Source organism: Lactuca sativa, chromosome 4 (assembly GCF_002870075.4).
Source record: "Lactuca sativa cultivar Salinas chromosome 4, Lsat_Salinas_v11, whole genome shotgun sequence".
Classification (NCBI taxonomy): Eukaryota; Viridiplantae; Streptophyta; class Magnoliopsida; order Asterales; family Asteraceae; genus Lactuca; species Lactuca sativa.
In genome coordinates, this window is record NC_056626.2 from 54,016,881 (window position 1) to 54,030,457 (window position 13,577).

Consider the following 13,577-nt stretch of genomic DNA (forward strand, 5'->3'; position numbering starts at 1 on the left):
TAGAGTACACCGGTGAACACGTCGTTCACAACACCTACAAGTTATGAGTCTACAAGTGTTCCATAGGACTGTCTAGAATAGTCTGTGGTCGTCATCCATACTCTGCTGAATGACTAGAATAACACCAACAACATCGAGGCCTCTCATCTGTTCTTTACACACCAACTATCTACCCATGTTCTACCCAACATATTAGTAGATAAAAATATACATTTTTATACATAGTTTAAAACCTGTGTAGCATGCTCGAATCAATACATTTTTCCACATAACAGATGAGGCACACACACATAACACGTATTTCATAGAGAATAAATCAGATCTATGAGATAGAAGAAAGTGAATATACATTCACACATATAATCAACAAGGTATACACGTAACACATATTTCATATAAAATACTTCATAATAATGTGTTAGAAGAAAATTACTACACACTCACCTGATTAGAAGATGATCGGGTAGCACTACGGCTTGCAGAAATAGTGTTTCTCCATAGATATGGAAGATCTTCACAAAAACCGGGCTCCTCGCGGGCAGAGCTTCGGCTCGGAAATAACGCTCTTCGGGATCCTCGGGGCTTCAGATCTTGCTTCGGGGCTCGGGAATATTACCAGGGCTTCAGGGTACAAATGGCATGAAAATCGAGGCAAAAGCTTAGGGAGAAAGGAAGAAGTTTGTAAAGGAAAGAAGTTGCCTTCGTATGCCCCTTTTATAGGGCTGAACCCTCGCATTACGCTGGGCGTACTGCTTCGGTACGCTGGGCGTAATGCCAAAATGTCATTGCCTGCGTCATCGGAGTACTTGAGTGCGAGGCTTCGTCATGCTTCGCTGTACGCTGGGCGTAACCCGGATAAGTCCGGTGACTCCCCTTCGGATAATATCGGATTTATAAATTAAATTTATATTTTAATTATTTAATAAACTTCAAAAACTCATATCTTCTTCATACGAACTCCGTTTTTGGCGTTCTTTATATCCACGCATAGGTTAGACCATACTCTACAACTTTCGTTTAGACTCCGTCGGCTAATTTTGACTTTTATTTTTATTATTTATTTTTGGAAGGCCGGGACAGAAAAACTTCGTTATAAATTCATAACTTCTTCGTCCGACGTCCGTTCTCGCCTAACTTTTCATCGTTTCGCTACTAACAACGAGATCTTCGATTCTCGTTTAGATTGTTTCGGCTAAAAACCACTCGATCTCAAATCGAGTATTCGGGCTGAATACTGCCAAGTCGAAACTTCAGAAAATCATAACTTCCTCATACGAAGTCAGATTTGGGCGTTCTATATATATTCGGAAACCTCGTTTCAACTACTACAACATTATCCAAAGATATCGAGCTTATTTTACACTTAAAGTTTGACTCTCATTTTTTTCTTAATTAATCAAATCATATAATTAAGCAATTAAACACGAAACACATAATACTCAAATAATACATTCTTATTATTTCAAATTTGGGTTACAAAGGTTAACCTAGACTATTACATTGCTAAAACTGGCAAGCCCAGACACACGGGCGTTATGGCCAAACTGAGTAAAACTCATAGTCTGTGTATAGAGGCTGAGATAGCTGAGATGAGTCGAATACCATATGCTTCCGCTGTTGGCTCGATCATGTATGATATGACTTGTACTCACCCTGATGTGGCCTTTGCTTTGAGCATGGTCACCGTATATCAAGGGATTCCGGGCATGGCTCACTAGACTGCGGTAAAGAACATTCTCAAGTACCTGCATAGGACTAAGGAATGGGTCCTTACCCTCGGTGGGAGTGATGACTTGAGAGTGGTGGGGTATAGTGACGCCACCTTTCAGATCGACAGGGATAATTTCTGCTCTCAGTCGGGATGGGTCTTTACCATGAATGGAAGAGCAATAACTTACAAAAGTTCCAAGCAGGAGACTATAGTTGATTCATCTTGCGAATGAGAGTACATAGCAGCAAGCGAGGCAGCGAATGAGGCAATATGGATGAAGAACTTCATTGGAGACCTTGGAGTTGTACCAGCTATAAAGGAGCCTATAGAGGTTTTTTATGCCAGTGAGAGTGCAGTTGCCTTAGCCAAGGAACGGAGGGATCTTGGCAGATCCAGGCACATAGACACAAAATACCACTTCATTAGACATCGAATAGAAGAAGGACTCATCGTGGCAAAGAGGGTATCATCAGATGAGAACACAGTAAATCCTCTCACAAAGGGACTGAGCAGGGTTAAGCATCTACAACATATGAGGCGCATCGGGCTGAAGGATTATATTAGGTTTAATGATTAGATAGCTTTCAAAACTTGTAATAGTTGAAATGTAATTGACATTTGATGCTTAAATAAAAGGTGTTTTTTGTTTACTAGTATGGTACTATCTCGTGTCAATCATTTACTATTGCTTCACTTTGCATGTTTTGACTTCCAGAATAATTATATTATTCAAACCATTCACAGTTTGACATACGTTGGAAGTAGGTATTGAATCAAGTTGTCATGAATTTGGGTTGTAGATTTGTCTGAATTGTGTTAGACATAGCAAAGTTTGCTGCAACATTCATGAGTGCTCATAAAGTCTGAGTATTAGATTCAACCCGCACTCACTTGTATCACTTCATAGAATTTATCTCGAGTGATCATAAGACGATTATATCATATAAGTCTTCAAACCAAGAGATATGAGTTGTTGACTATGAGTTGGTTGTGCATTGATAGTACGAAACCGCTTCAGTAACTTGATGCTATAAAACGTGTTGTTGTGTACAATTTGATGAGTAGTTAGTACAAGCATATGAGTCGAAGTTTATCTGTTCCTTTTAGTCCTTGGAGGATTAAAAGCGATATCTTGGGCCCCTCGATGATTTTTTTGACTTATGTGTCAGGCCCGGTCAGAACTACATTGATGTGTTCGATTAAGTTCTATGTCAAACAAATCAGAAATTGGGATACAAACTGTTGGACAATAAGTATGACGTTGTTCCATGTATTTTTTCGGCTGATATCTTGAAAAAGAGGATTATATGATCAGTTATCTAAAATGGAGCGTCTCAGTTCGACAGAGGCTTTTAAGAGCTATGATTGCTAGTCAATGTTTTAATTCGTACATGCAATTATAGTTATTAGACTTATCCAACTGGAGATTGTTGGATTTAGTGTCTAAGCCCATAACTATAATTGGTATGTACTTGACCCGAGAGTAGCATGGTCCATTTAGGTTGCATGGCACCAGAACAATTTGTAAGGATGGACTTTTGAGAAGAGGATATTTATGATTTATTAATATATTATAAGTTCTAATATATTAATATGAAATCATATTATTTAATTAGTATTCATCAAGAATTAATTTGGAATTAATTTTGTGATCAAAAGAGACTAATTAAATATATGGGGATTGATCGTGTAAGTCATTCATTCTTATAAAGTAGGCTTATGATCCATAGTTCTTTATGTTGGGCTAAACCCATGTGGTGACCCATGGATACTCCATGGAGGTTAAAATCCATGGAGCCTAAGGAATGTGCAAAGTCATGCACATTAGGGTTTGCATGGTGTAACCCTAGTTGTGTGATACTATGTAAGAAACCTCATGGCTACCAAAATCGACACTTAAGTGAGATACAAGACAGCTAGCTGTTTTTCTGTGTGCAAGACAATCTCTTCTCAAGTCCTCCATTGTTGGTGGTGTTGTGTGAAGCATTTGAGGCATCACACTTGGGGTGCTAGGCTCTTAAAGGCTTAAGGTTTCAAGGCTACAACAAAGGTAAGTCATCTAACTAGATTTTTTTAGTGTATATACTCCATAGTATGCTAGTTAGGATGATGCCTTGGAAAATTGAAAGTTTGCATGTATAATAGAGAAAACATAGATCCAAGGCATCTAGGGTTGCATGTACACCATATGAGTGTTAAAAAGCTCAAAACCCTTCACTCATATCAGACCCATCCTAACATATGTTGAACCTCCATCCGATGAATATTGGGATATTCCAATCTCACCCAACTCCAAATTCTTCACAGTCTTCGAGCCTTTTGATCTAAGTCTTCCTGAGGATCAAAGACTCCATCTCGAATTTGAACGCTTGAATCAGTTTCATGCTAAGCATGGGAGTACCTTTGAAAACATCTGTTCGAATGACAAACCATCCGCGGTGAAGAATTACAAAGTGAAGAAATTCATGAAGACTGACTTTGTTCAGTACACACTCACAAGGAGAGGTGATGATTACATCATGATGCAGGCTGACTTCCCCTGCATGAATCCTGGAGAAGTGTTCCTGATTGCTAGAGTCTTTCAAGTCAAGTACGAAAAGCACCCAAAGATGAAAATTGCTTATGAGAAAGCTTGTGAGTTTCTTAAGGCACTTCTTTGTGACTTCAGAAAGATAGACGCAGATATCCACCCAACGCTTGCCAAGAAGTTTAACTTTCCACCACTTGAACCCGCACCAAGCTTCACTGAAGGCTACCAAGAAATGTCTTTCGGTGCATCAAACTTTCCTGAGTTAGGAGTTGTGTTCAAGAAAGCCAACAGTGGCATCAAATACTTCATTCCTGTTACTGCTATACATAGACTGACCCGGAAGCAACTGGAAGTGACTCTGACTTCAGTTCAAAGGTCCAAACATACAACAGATGAAGTGAAGTATGAAATAATAAGAAGAATCAACTAGCTGGGTGAAGTGAAGTATGAAATAATAAGAAGAATCAACTAGCTGGGTGAAGTGAGGAAGTTCTGGTGGATCCTCATCAAATTCTTGAAACTTGATAAATGAAGAAAAGGTTGAAGAGGTCACTTTGGGGGAAATTGTTGAAGAAAAAAGCGACCCTATTAAACTTAACGATCTGCAGTTCATCTCTAATCTCATCCGCAATCATTCTGTCTACCGCAACCTATCTTATCACCACAACGAAGATTTCCCTACCGCAGTTAAAGCTTTTGTTTTGGACCGCAACCTCTACCGCAATGAAGACTATTGTTACATCAACTGACTTGTCGTATTAGCATTTGTATTATCCAGTGAACCTTGTATGGTCACTTAGAGTCAGTAGTTTATTATAGTTTATTCAAAATGTAACTTTCTGGAACTCTATAAACAGAGTTTCTGTCTTCATGAATTATTACATCTCTTTACCACTATTTTGACACATCTCTCTATCTCATCTCCTTATATCTTATTTATCTTTTTGAACTTTCACTCTAAAATATTTAGATCATTCTCTTATATCTCTATCTTCGAAGATCCTCTTCACTTTAAACTGATCATGCATACGAACTTGTGTTTGATTGCAAACCTCATTATTAATCAGTTTGGTGTATACTTGATATAACTTGTTGTCATTTACATTTTCTTTACTTTTCAGAACTTTATAATTCCGCAACTAAATATCTAACAAATATAACTTATTATTGTTGAACTTTTATGATTCTTTAAGATTAAGTTATTTCGCAACTATAATATTGTACTAACGTTTGTTCAAGTGTTTCTCCCAAAGTTTTTCTCTCAACATTTATGATTTGAAAAGGTTTGAAAATTTTCGGGTGTTATAGGTTTTGACACGACTTTCCAAAGGAAAGAATGCTATTGATTCAAAATGGGTGTATAAGATCAAATATAAACCTAATGGAGAGATAGAAAGATTTAAGGCTCGTCTTGTCGTAAAGGGATACACTCAGATTGAAGGGATTGATTTCAATGAAACCTTTGCATTGGTGGAAAAATTGGTTACGTTGAGATATGCTTTAGTAGTTGCTACGAAGAAATAATGGGAAGTCCCTCAACTTGACATTAACAATGTGTTTTTGCATGGAGATTTAGAAGAGGAAGTGTATATGAAAGTACCACAAGGTTTTAGCAAAATAAAAGATGATCGTGTTTGCGAGCTGCAAAAACCTATCTACGGGTTGAAACAAGCCTCTAGAAATTGGTATAAAAAATTTACCGAGACTCTTATTAGTAACAATTTTCAGCAGTCAAAAGCCGATAATTCCATGTTTGTTTAAAAAACTGAAACAACACACGTTATAGCTCTCATCTACATGGACGACATTTTGCTTATGGGGAATGATACTCGTAAGATCAATCAAGTAAAGGTAAATTTGCAAAATCATTTCAGCATAAAAGATTTGGGCCCACTCAAGTATTTTTTGGGAATTGAAGTTGTTAGGTCAAAAAGGGGTTTCATAATAATCCAAAGAAAGTATACTTTGGATATTCTTGAAGATTGCTATGTTCAAGACTGTAGGCCTAGTGATTTCCCTATGGAGCAAAACATTCGTTTAAAATCTCCTGAGGTTGACGAATCTAAATACAAAAGGCTTGTTGGTCGTTTACTCTATCTTATAGTTACAAGACCGGACATAGCTTACAATGTTAATCAACTTAGTTAATACATAAGCAACCCTAGGGAGTCCCACATGGATGCTACTTTTAGGGTCCTTCGTTATTTGAAAGCAACTGTAGGACAAGAATTTATTTTATCATGAGAGGGATATCTAACTCTTACTACTTACTGTGATACTAGTTGGCTAAGTTGTCACTCAACAAGAAGGTTTTGTATGGTTATTTTAATAGTATTGGAGGTTCTCTTGTTTCATTGAGGATGAAAAAACAAAGTGTTGTTGCTAGATCGTCAGTTGAGGCTGAATATAAGGCTGTGGCGAGCACTATTTGTGAAGTCATAAAGCTTCAGTGGCTTTTGTGTGACCTCTGTGCGAAGCAAGAAGACGCTATTGCCCTTATGTGTGATAATAATGCTGGTAGACATATTGCAGCAAACCAGGTGTATCATGAACGCACCAAACATGTTGATATTATTGGTAGTTTGTTGGGGAACGTGTAGTTAGTGGTGAGATCAACACTTTGGCTATAAAAACACCACAGACATTTTCACTAAAGCTCTTGGAGCGAAACAATTTCATTATTTTCATGGCAAGTTGGGTGTTTGTAATTCGTACAATCCAACTTGAGAGGGAGAGTTGGATTTGAGTCCAGTTCCTTTAAGTTTGTTTAGAGATAAATATTTAATTTTTTGTGAATTCTTTAGTCTTTATCATTTTCTAGTTCCCTATATAAACGATTGATGTAATCAGTTTTATTTGAATGAACATATAAACGATCATAACAAAAATCTTGACCTTGACAACAGTTTTAATTGATAACAAAAAATATTTTATTAAATTATTTATCAATTCGATTTTTTCTTGATATATGAGACAAAAGAAATTCGTGTTGAACTCGCGTTATTGACGAGTGCATTAAAACATGGGTGAATGACCTACAGCGTTGAACAAATGAAAATAATATTAAATTTCAAAGTAGATCCCTTACTATTACTTAATTTGTATGTTTAGTCCAAAAACTTTATTTGTAATTCCTTCAGTTATAAAAAAAATATATAATAAACCGATTATTATATCTTATTATATTTAATCCATATTGTTGATGCCGATCATGTGTTTTCCACATGGATTATTTGAAGTACGTGATGTACATTTTTGCTTCTTACTTCTTGTGCTCATGTTTTTATTTGTTTAAAAATCAATATTGGAACAAAATAAGTTCAATCATAAATCAAATCAAATTCCGAAGGTCAAGAAAAACATATTTTGATCCAAATTACATTATTAAAAAAAAAAAAAAGAACAATGAAAAGGCTACTTCATTAATCAATTGAAGAACCCCCATTTGAAAGGTTGATATGTGAAAAGCTATAACGAAAGAATCAATATATTACAATAAAAATGACAAAAATTAGAAAAATCCAATATGTTATTACCTTATATTCAAAATGACTATTTTATTATTTTTATGTATATTAAAACGACTATACAGATTTTATATTTTGGACAAATTAGTGTTTGACAACTAATAAGCCAAAAAAAACTGGTTGCATAACATATGTGGCTGACATGACGTTAAAGAAATTATATGACATTAGCGGTTTAAGTTATAAAGCTTACGCAGATTGGCAATTACAGTTTCTAAAAACTACTAATATTATAGTTTTGGACAAAATTGTATAATTTTCTTAAATAACCGTTATAATTTTTTATAGATTAAAGAGGTGTTTGAGATTGTTTATTTAAGGTGTTTATTAGCTTACTAGGTGTCTGAAACTTATGTATTATATGAGTTTATTTAAAAGAAAAACTAAATATAAAATTCTAAACATTTAAGAAATTTGAATTTATAAGAAAACTGTAAAAATATTGAATTAAAAAAATTCAAGTGTCTTTTTTTCTCTTTTAAATTTAAATAAATAATTTAGATAAATAAATAAAGAAAATTAATAAATCTTTAATTTAGTAATTTTGAAATTAGAAAGAAATTTCATTAATGAAATTGATATGCATTTATTATTATATTTAAATACCATTTGAAATTTAATAAAATGAAAAAAAAAAAAACATAAAATGATATGTAGAATAAAAATTATTTTAAAATAACCACAAAATTACATGTGGTAAAATAAATAAGAATGTGAAATATGGCAAAAATGTCTTTATTTATTAGGAGGAATTGCAATTTGACTTGTAGCTATTTTTTCCTAACATTTTTAACAATGTGTATGTGTGTGAACCTCCAATTTTCACAGTTATATAGTTTTTTAATTGACATGGCTCATCAATTTTAGGTATGCCTTCTTCTACTAAAGGTAAAATAGTTATTTTAACATAACTATGGACCAAAATCCAATAAAACCAAACTATAGGAATGTTATGAGTTAAAAAAAAACCAAGGAAGAAACACATATTACCCTAACTCTATGGACCATTGGACCATTCGTGCAATTACTCTTATTATAATGCTTTTAAATTACAACAATTAAATATAAAAATGTTAAAAATATTAAATCAAAAATAGAATTTGGCAAAATATGATATTTTGAAAATTATTTAGTGTATATTTGATATTTAGATATTAGACTTAGACATGACAAATATGATAGTTTACCGTTTATTTAAGACACACACACACACACACACACACACACACACACATATATATATATATATATATATATATATATATATATATATATATATATATTTATTCTTCTATTGACAAATGTCATATTATTAGAACTCTTCATTAATATTATATGTCACCTATCATACCAATTGTCAACCTATTAATTATCAATTTCAAATTTTAAATTTTAATTTTCTCACTCTAATTACATTAAATTAATAATTGATTCTTCATTTTAAATTTCAAATTTTAAATTTTTTCACTCTAATTATATTAAATTAATCACATTAGATTAAAAAATAAAATAAAATTAATACAGATTATAATGTGATATAACTTCACATATTTATTTAAAACAACGATTATAATTTTATATAACTAAAAGATATCTCTTAAGTAATAATTTATTTAAAATAATCGATTAATAATTTTGATTTTTTAATATGAAAGTTTTATTAATTTTATAATTATGATTCTCATGGGTTATATATATATATATATATATATATATATATATATATATATATATATATATATATATATATATATATATATATATATATAAGTTCAAATAAAGACAATGGGTAAAATGAGTACCTTAGTCAATCAATCTCAAGGGCAATTTTAGACATCTAACAAATCAATTAGAGGTATTTTAGGGTTTTTTCTTGAATAATTAATAACCACCCTAATTAAAATCGAAACTCCATATATTATTCTTACCATTTCTCTCTCACGTTCATCATCAGACCTTGCTTGCTTATTTGTTATCATCGCCCCTACCAAAAACCCTAGCAAAGAGACCACCATTATGTCACATCGACTTGGGAAAATGACTTAGGAGGGTAACTACCTCTTATCTGTGTTTAAATATTGACAACTTCTTCTTTTTTGTACATAATAAAGCAACTAACTTGTTTTAACTGTTTAAATTACACCAATATTATCGGTTAATACCTGTTTTAACCGGTAACTCAAAGGGAAAATAACTTAGGAGGGCAACTACCTCTTATCCGTATTCACATATTGACAACTTCTTATTTTTTATACATAAGAAAGCAACTAACTTGTTTTAACTGTGTAACATCCCAAAAATCATGACCAAAAATTTTGTTTTTAATTTAATACTAAAACCATAATTGCCAAACCATTAATTTAATACTCCGGCATCAGGCCCCGCCTGGCATCGAGCCCCGCTCGGTATACAGATCTGTCTCTCTTAGGCCCCGCCTGCTAAGCACATACAATCATATAACATGCTAACACATAAAGAAACATACTCTACTGTATCCATGTCCTAAGAAACATACTCTACTAATAATGAGATACGGAACTTCGTTCGTACTCAGCTAGTTCCAACCAAGGCTTCAACAGTGCAAGGTGAGTCTCCTCACTGTGTGAATGGGTCTAAGGCCATAATGCCAACCCATGTAGTCTATGAGTAGGAAGACCCGGGGGTTAGCCCTAGGCATTGTATGCTAGTATGTTATTCCAGACCAAGGTCTGATGTCGAGCGGGTGCCCGAGGAATGTTTGCATGTTAGATTATACTTGTTGTCTGTGTGATACTTGTATGTGCCTGGTAGAGAGGTGAGTGTGGGCGAGGTCCCGTGTCTCATCACTAGCTAAGTACAGACGATGTTCCGTATCTCATTATTAGCAGAGTATGTTTCTTAGGACAGGGATATAGTGGAGTATGTTTCTTTATGTGTTAGCATTTTATATGATTGTATGTGTTTAGCGAAGGGGGGGGGGGGACAGGCGGGGCCTAAGAGAGACAGATCTGTATACCGAGCGGGGCCCGATGCCGTAGTATTAAATTAATGGTTTGACAATTATGGTTTTAGTATTAAATTAAAAACGAAATTTTTGGTCATGATTTTTGGAATGTTACACATTTAAAACAAGTTAGTTGCTTTCTTATGTACAAAAAATAAGAAGTTGCCAATATGTGAACACGGATAAGAGGTAGTTACCCTCCTAAGTCATTTTCCCTTTGAGTTACCGGTTAAAATAGGTATTAACCGGTAATATTGTTGTAATTTAAACAGTTAAAACAAGTTAATTGTTTTATTATGTACAAAAAAGAAGAAGTTGCTAATATGTGAACATGGATAAGAGGTAGTTACCCTCCTAAGTCATTTTCCCCACCGACTTCAGCTAGCGCCACTATCATCGTTAGTGGCATCATGGTGTGAAAGCCGCTAATTTATAACCTTGAAGATCTTAAATCAAATGACCAGACTTTTGAAGATCGATGATAGATTCTGAGTTTTAACCTTGCAATTTACTAGTTTTCTCCTTCAGCGACACAAAACTCCAAATCAGTCATATAGGTAAGCTGTTTTCCTTTTTTTTTTCATAGTTTACATTGGGACATTTTTTTGGAATGTAATCGCCAAATCTTGATGTTGGGCTATTTGTTTTGATCTGACTTTTTATTTACATTTCATATGAATTTGTTATGTTTGTGATGCCAATTTATTTGAACAGATACTAATATTGGCGAATCTTGGTTGATTACACAAGTAATTTGTGTTTATATTTACCATTGGAGAAGTATAGGTACAGAAAAAAAGATTGGGGTTTCTTCCATATTCTTATTCTTGACTAGCAACCTATTTTATTCATTTGAGTTTAGTGATTATTGATTAAGTTTAATGATTATTGATTTGGTACAAGTTGAAAATTATGATTCATGTGGAATTGTTATATTTCTTCCATTGATAATGGTAATTATTATATTGTGACAATTAAATTTAATGAGCTAATTGATCATTTATGCTGTTTCTTATTGCTTCTGGAATAGTCATATCATGACCATTTACTTTTGTTCTTATTTTTTGTTTGATGAATTTTCTATGATCAATATTGTGATGAATTTTCCTTCGATAATTGATCTTTTAGTTTGTTTAGTGTTGTTTAGGTTGATGAAATTTCCTTCGAGATGCATGATTATTGGCATGCTCTACTGTATGATCTTGTCATTGTTGTTGAAACTTCAAGTTATGATAATTTGGACAACATTAAAATGAACATGTCGTGCCTACTTAAAGATTAAGGACTAAGACTTACAAATAATTAATGACCAAAACATATATAATCTTTATTGCAGCAGGTAGGAATGAACCATCGACAGACCTTGTCATTGAGATAATGCACCACCACCACCATAAATCCATTGCTATTGTTTGTCTTAAGAGAAGAGCAAGAACAACACCACATTTTGTATATTTAGATATTTTCCTTTCTTTATATATTCATGGAAGAATGATATTGTACTTTTTTTTTTATTCATAGAAGATTGATCGTTAGTTTCATAAACACTAACTTATTCATTTTGTAAATAAATAGTAATGAATTAATAATGTATAATTTTTATCCAAAGTTTTTCTATAAAATATTCTAACATGAATTTATGCATTCTAGTATGAATTTGTGTTGATAATTGGTTTTTATTAATATTAATATCAGCACTGACTTTTGTAAAATTTGTATTTTTTAAAGAGTGAATTACACGAATGGTCCCTATGGTTTAGGTAATTTATGCGTTGGGTCCTTAAATTATTTTTTTAACTTGGAAGGTCCTTAGTGTTTGTTTTTGTTATGCGTTTGGTCCCTGTCTTACCTAAAAATACTATTTTTCCCTTGATTTTTTTAATTAATTTAAATAAACACACCCCCACCCCCACCCCTCACCTTACCTGTAACACCTGGTTCCTGGTACGTAATCATAGTAATTAATATTTCTTGATTATGCATTTTACCTTGGACTCGACGAGTTGAAGGACCAACTCACCGAGTAGAAGCGGGATGAGACGCGGGGTCTAAGCTTTGGACTTGGCGAGTCGGTCCCCGGACTTGGCGAGTAGACCCTGTTTGGGCAAAAACCCTAATCCGGGTGTTTGCACCCTATTTAAATGCTCTAACTTGGCCTCCTTTGTCCATAACACTTCCAGAGAGCTGTAGAGAGAAACTCTAGCCCCCATATTGTTCTTGAGAGTGATTTTGGCTTTGTGAAGAAGGTTTGGAGCTTAAAAGAAGAAGGAAGAGGTTGAAGTGTGCAAGAAGGGGAGGTAGATCCGGAATCTATACTGTGAGAAGCTTCCATTCAGGTAGAAAAGTTCTTACCTTGATCACTAGTTCATTAGATTCTCTTTTTGTCCCAAATTAGTGGTTTTCAAGCCCTAAAACCTCAAGCTCCATGTGTTATGCTCTATGTTCTGAAAGGACTTAAGATTTGGACCTTATGGACACCTTGGAAGTGTAAAGTCTCTGTGGTTGGGGTTATTGAGGTCCTTAGTGGGTGTATGACCTCTTAAAGAGCTTGGATTTGCCTTTTTGAGCTTATGGGGCCATGCATGCACGTAAAGTTTGCAACTTTACGTGATAAGCATGCCCTAGGAGCATAGATTTATGGTTTAGAAGTGTTGCATGTCTGATATTTGGTCTGTATGGGAAGTGGGTCGAAGGGACTCGGCGAGTCCCAAAGTGGAACTCGGCGAGTTCTATGAAGATTGCTTGGAACTCGACGAGTTGTTCTTCAAACTCGGCGAGTCATATGAAGTGTTACTGAGTAAGAGGGGTTTAAGTGTTGAAGGTCTA

General features: G+C 34.0%; 1 protein-coding gene across 1 annotated transcript; it reads left to right on the plus strand.

The window, feature by feature from the left end:
* Positions 1 to 6,038: 6,038 nt before the first annotated feature.
* On the plus strand, positions 6,039 to 6,841 carry LOC111876814 (uncharacterized mitochondrial protein AtMg00810-like). Its single transcript, XM_023873390.1, has 2 exons — positions 6,039 to 6,371; positions 6,524 to 6,841. Exons 1-2 carry the CDS (start codon positions 6,039 to 6,041, stop codon positions 6,839 to 6,841), a joined length of 651 nt encoding a protein of 216 aa, XP_023729158.1.
* Positions 6,842 to 13,577: the final 6,736 nt, after the last annotated feature.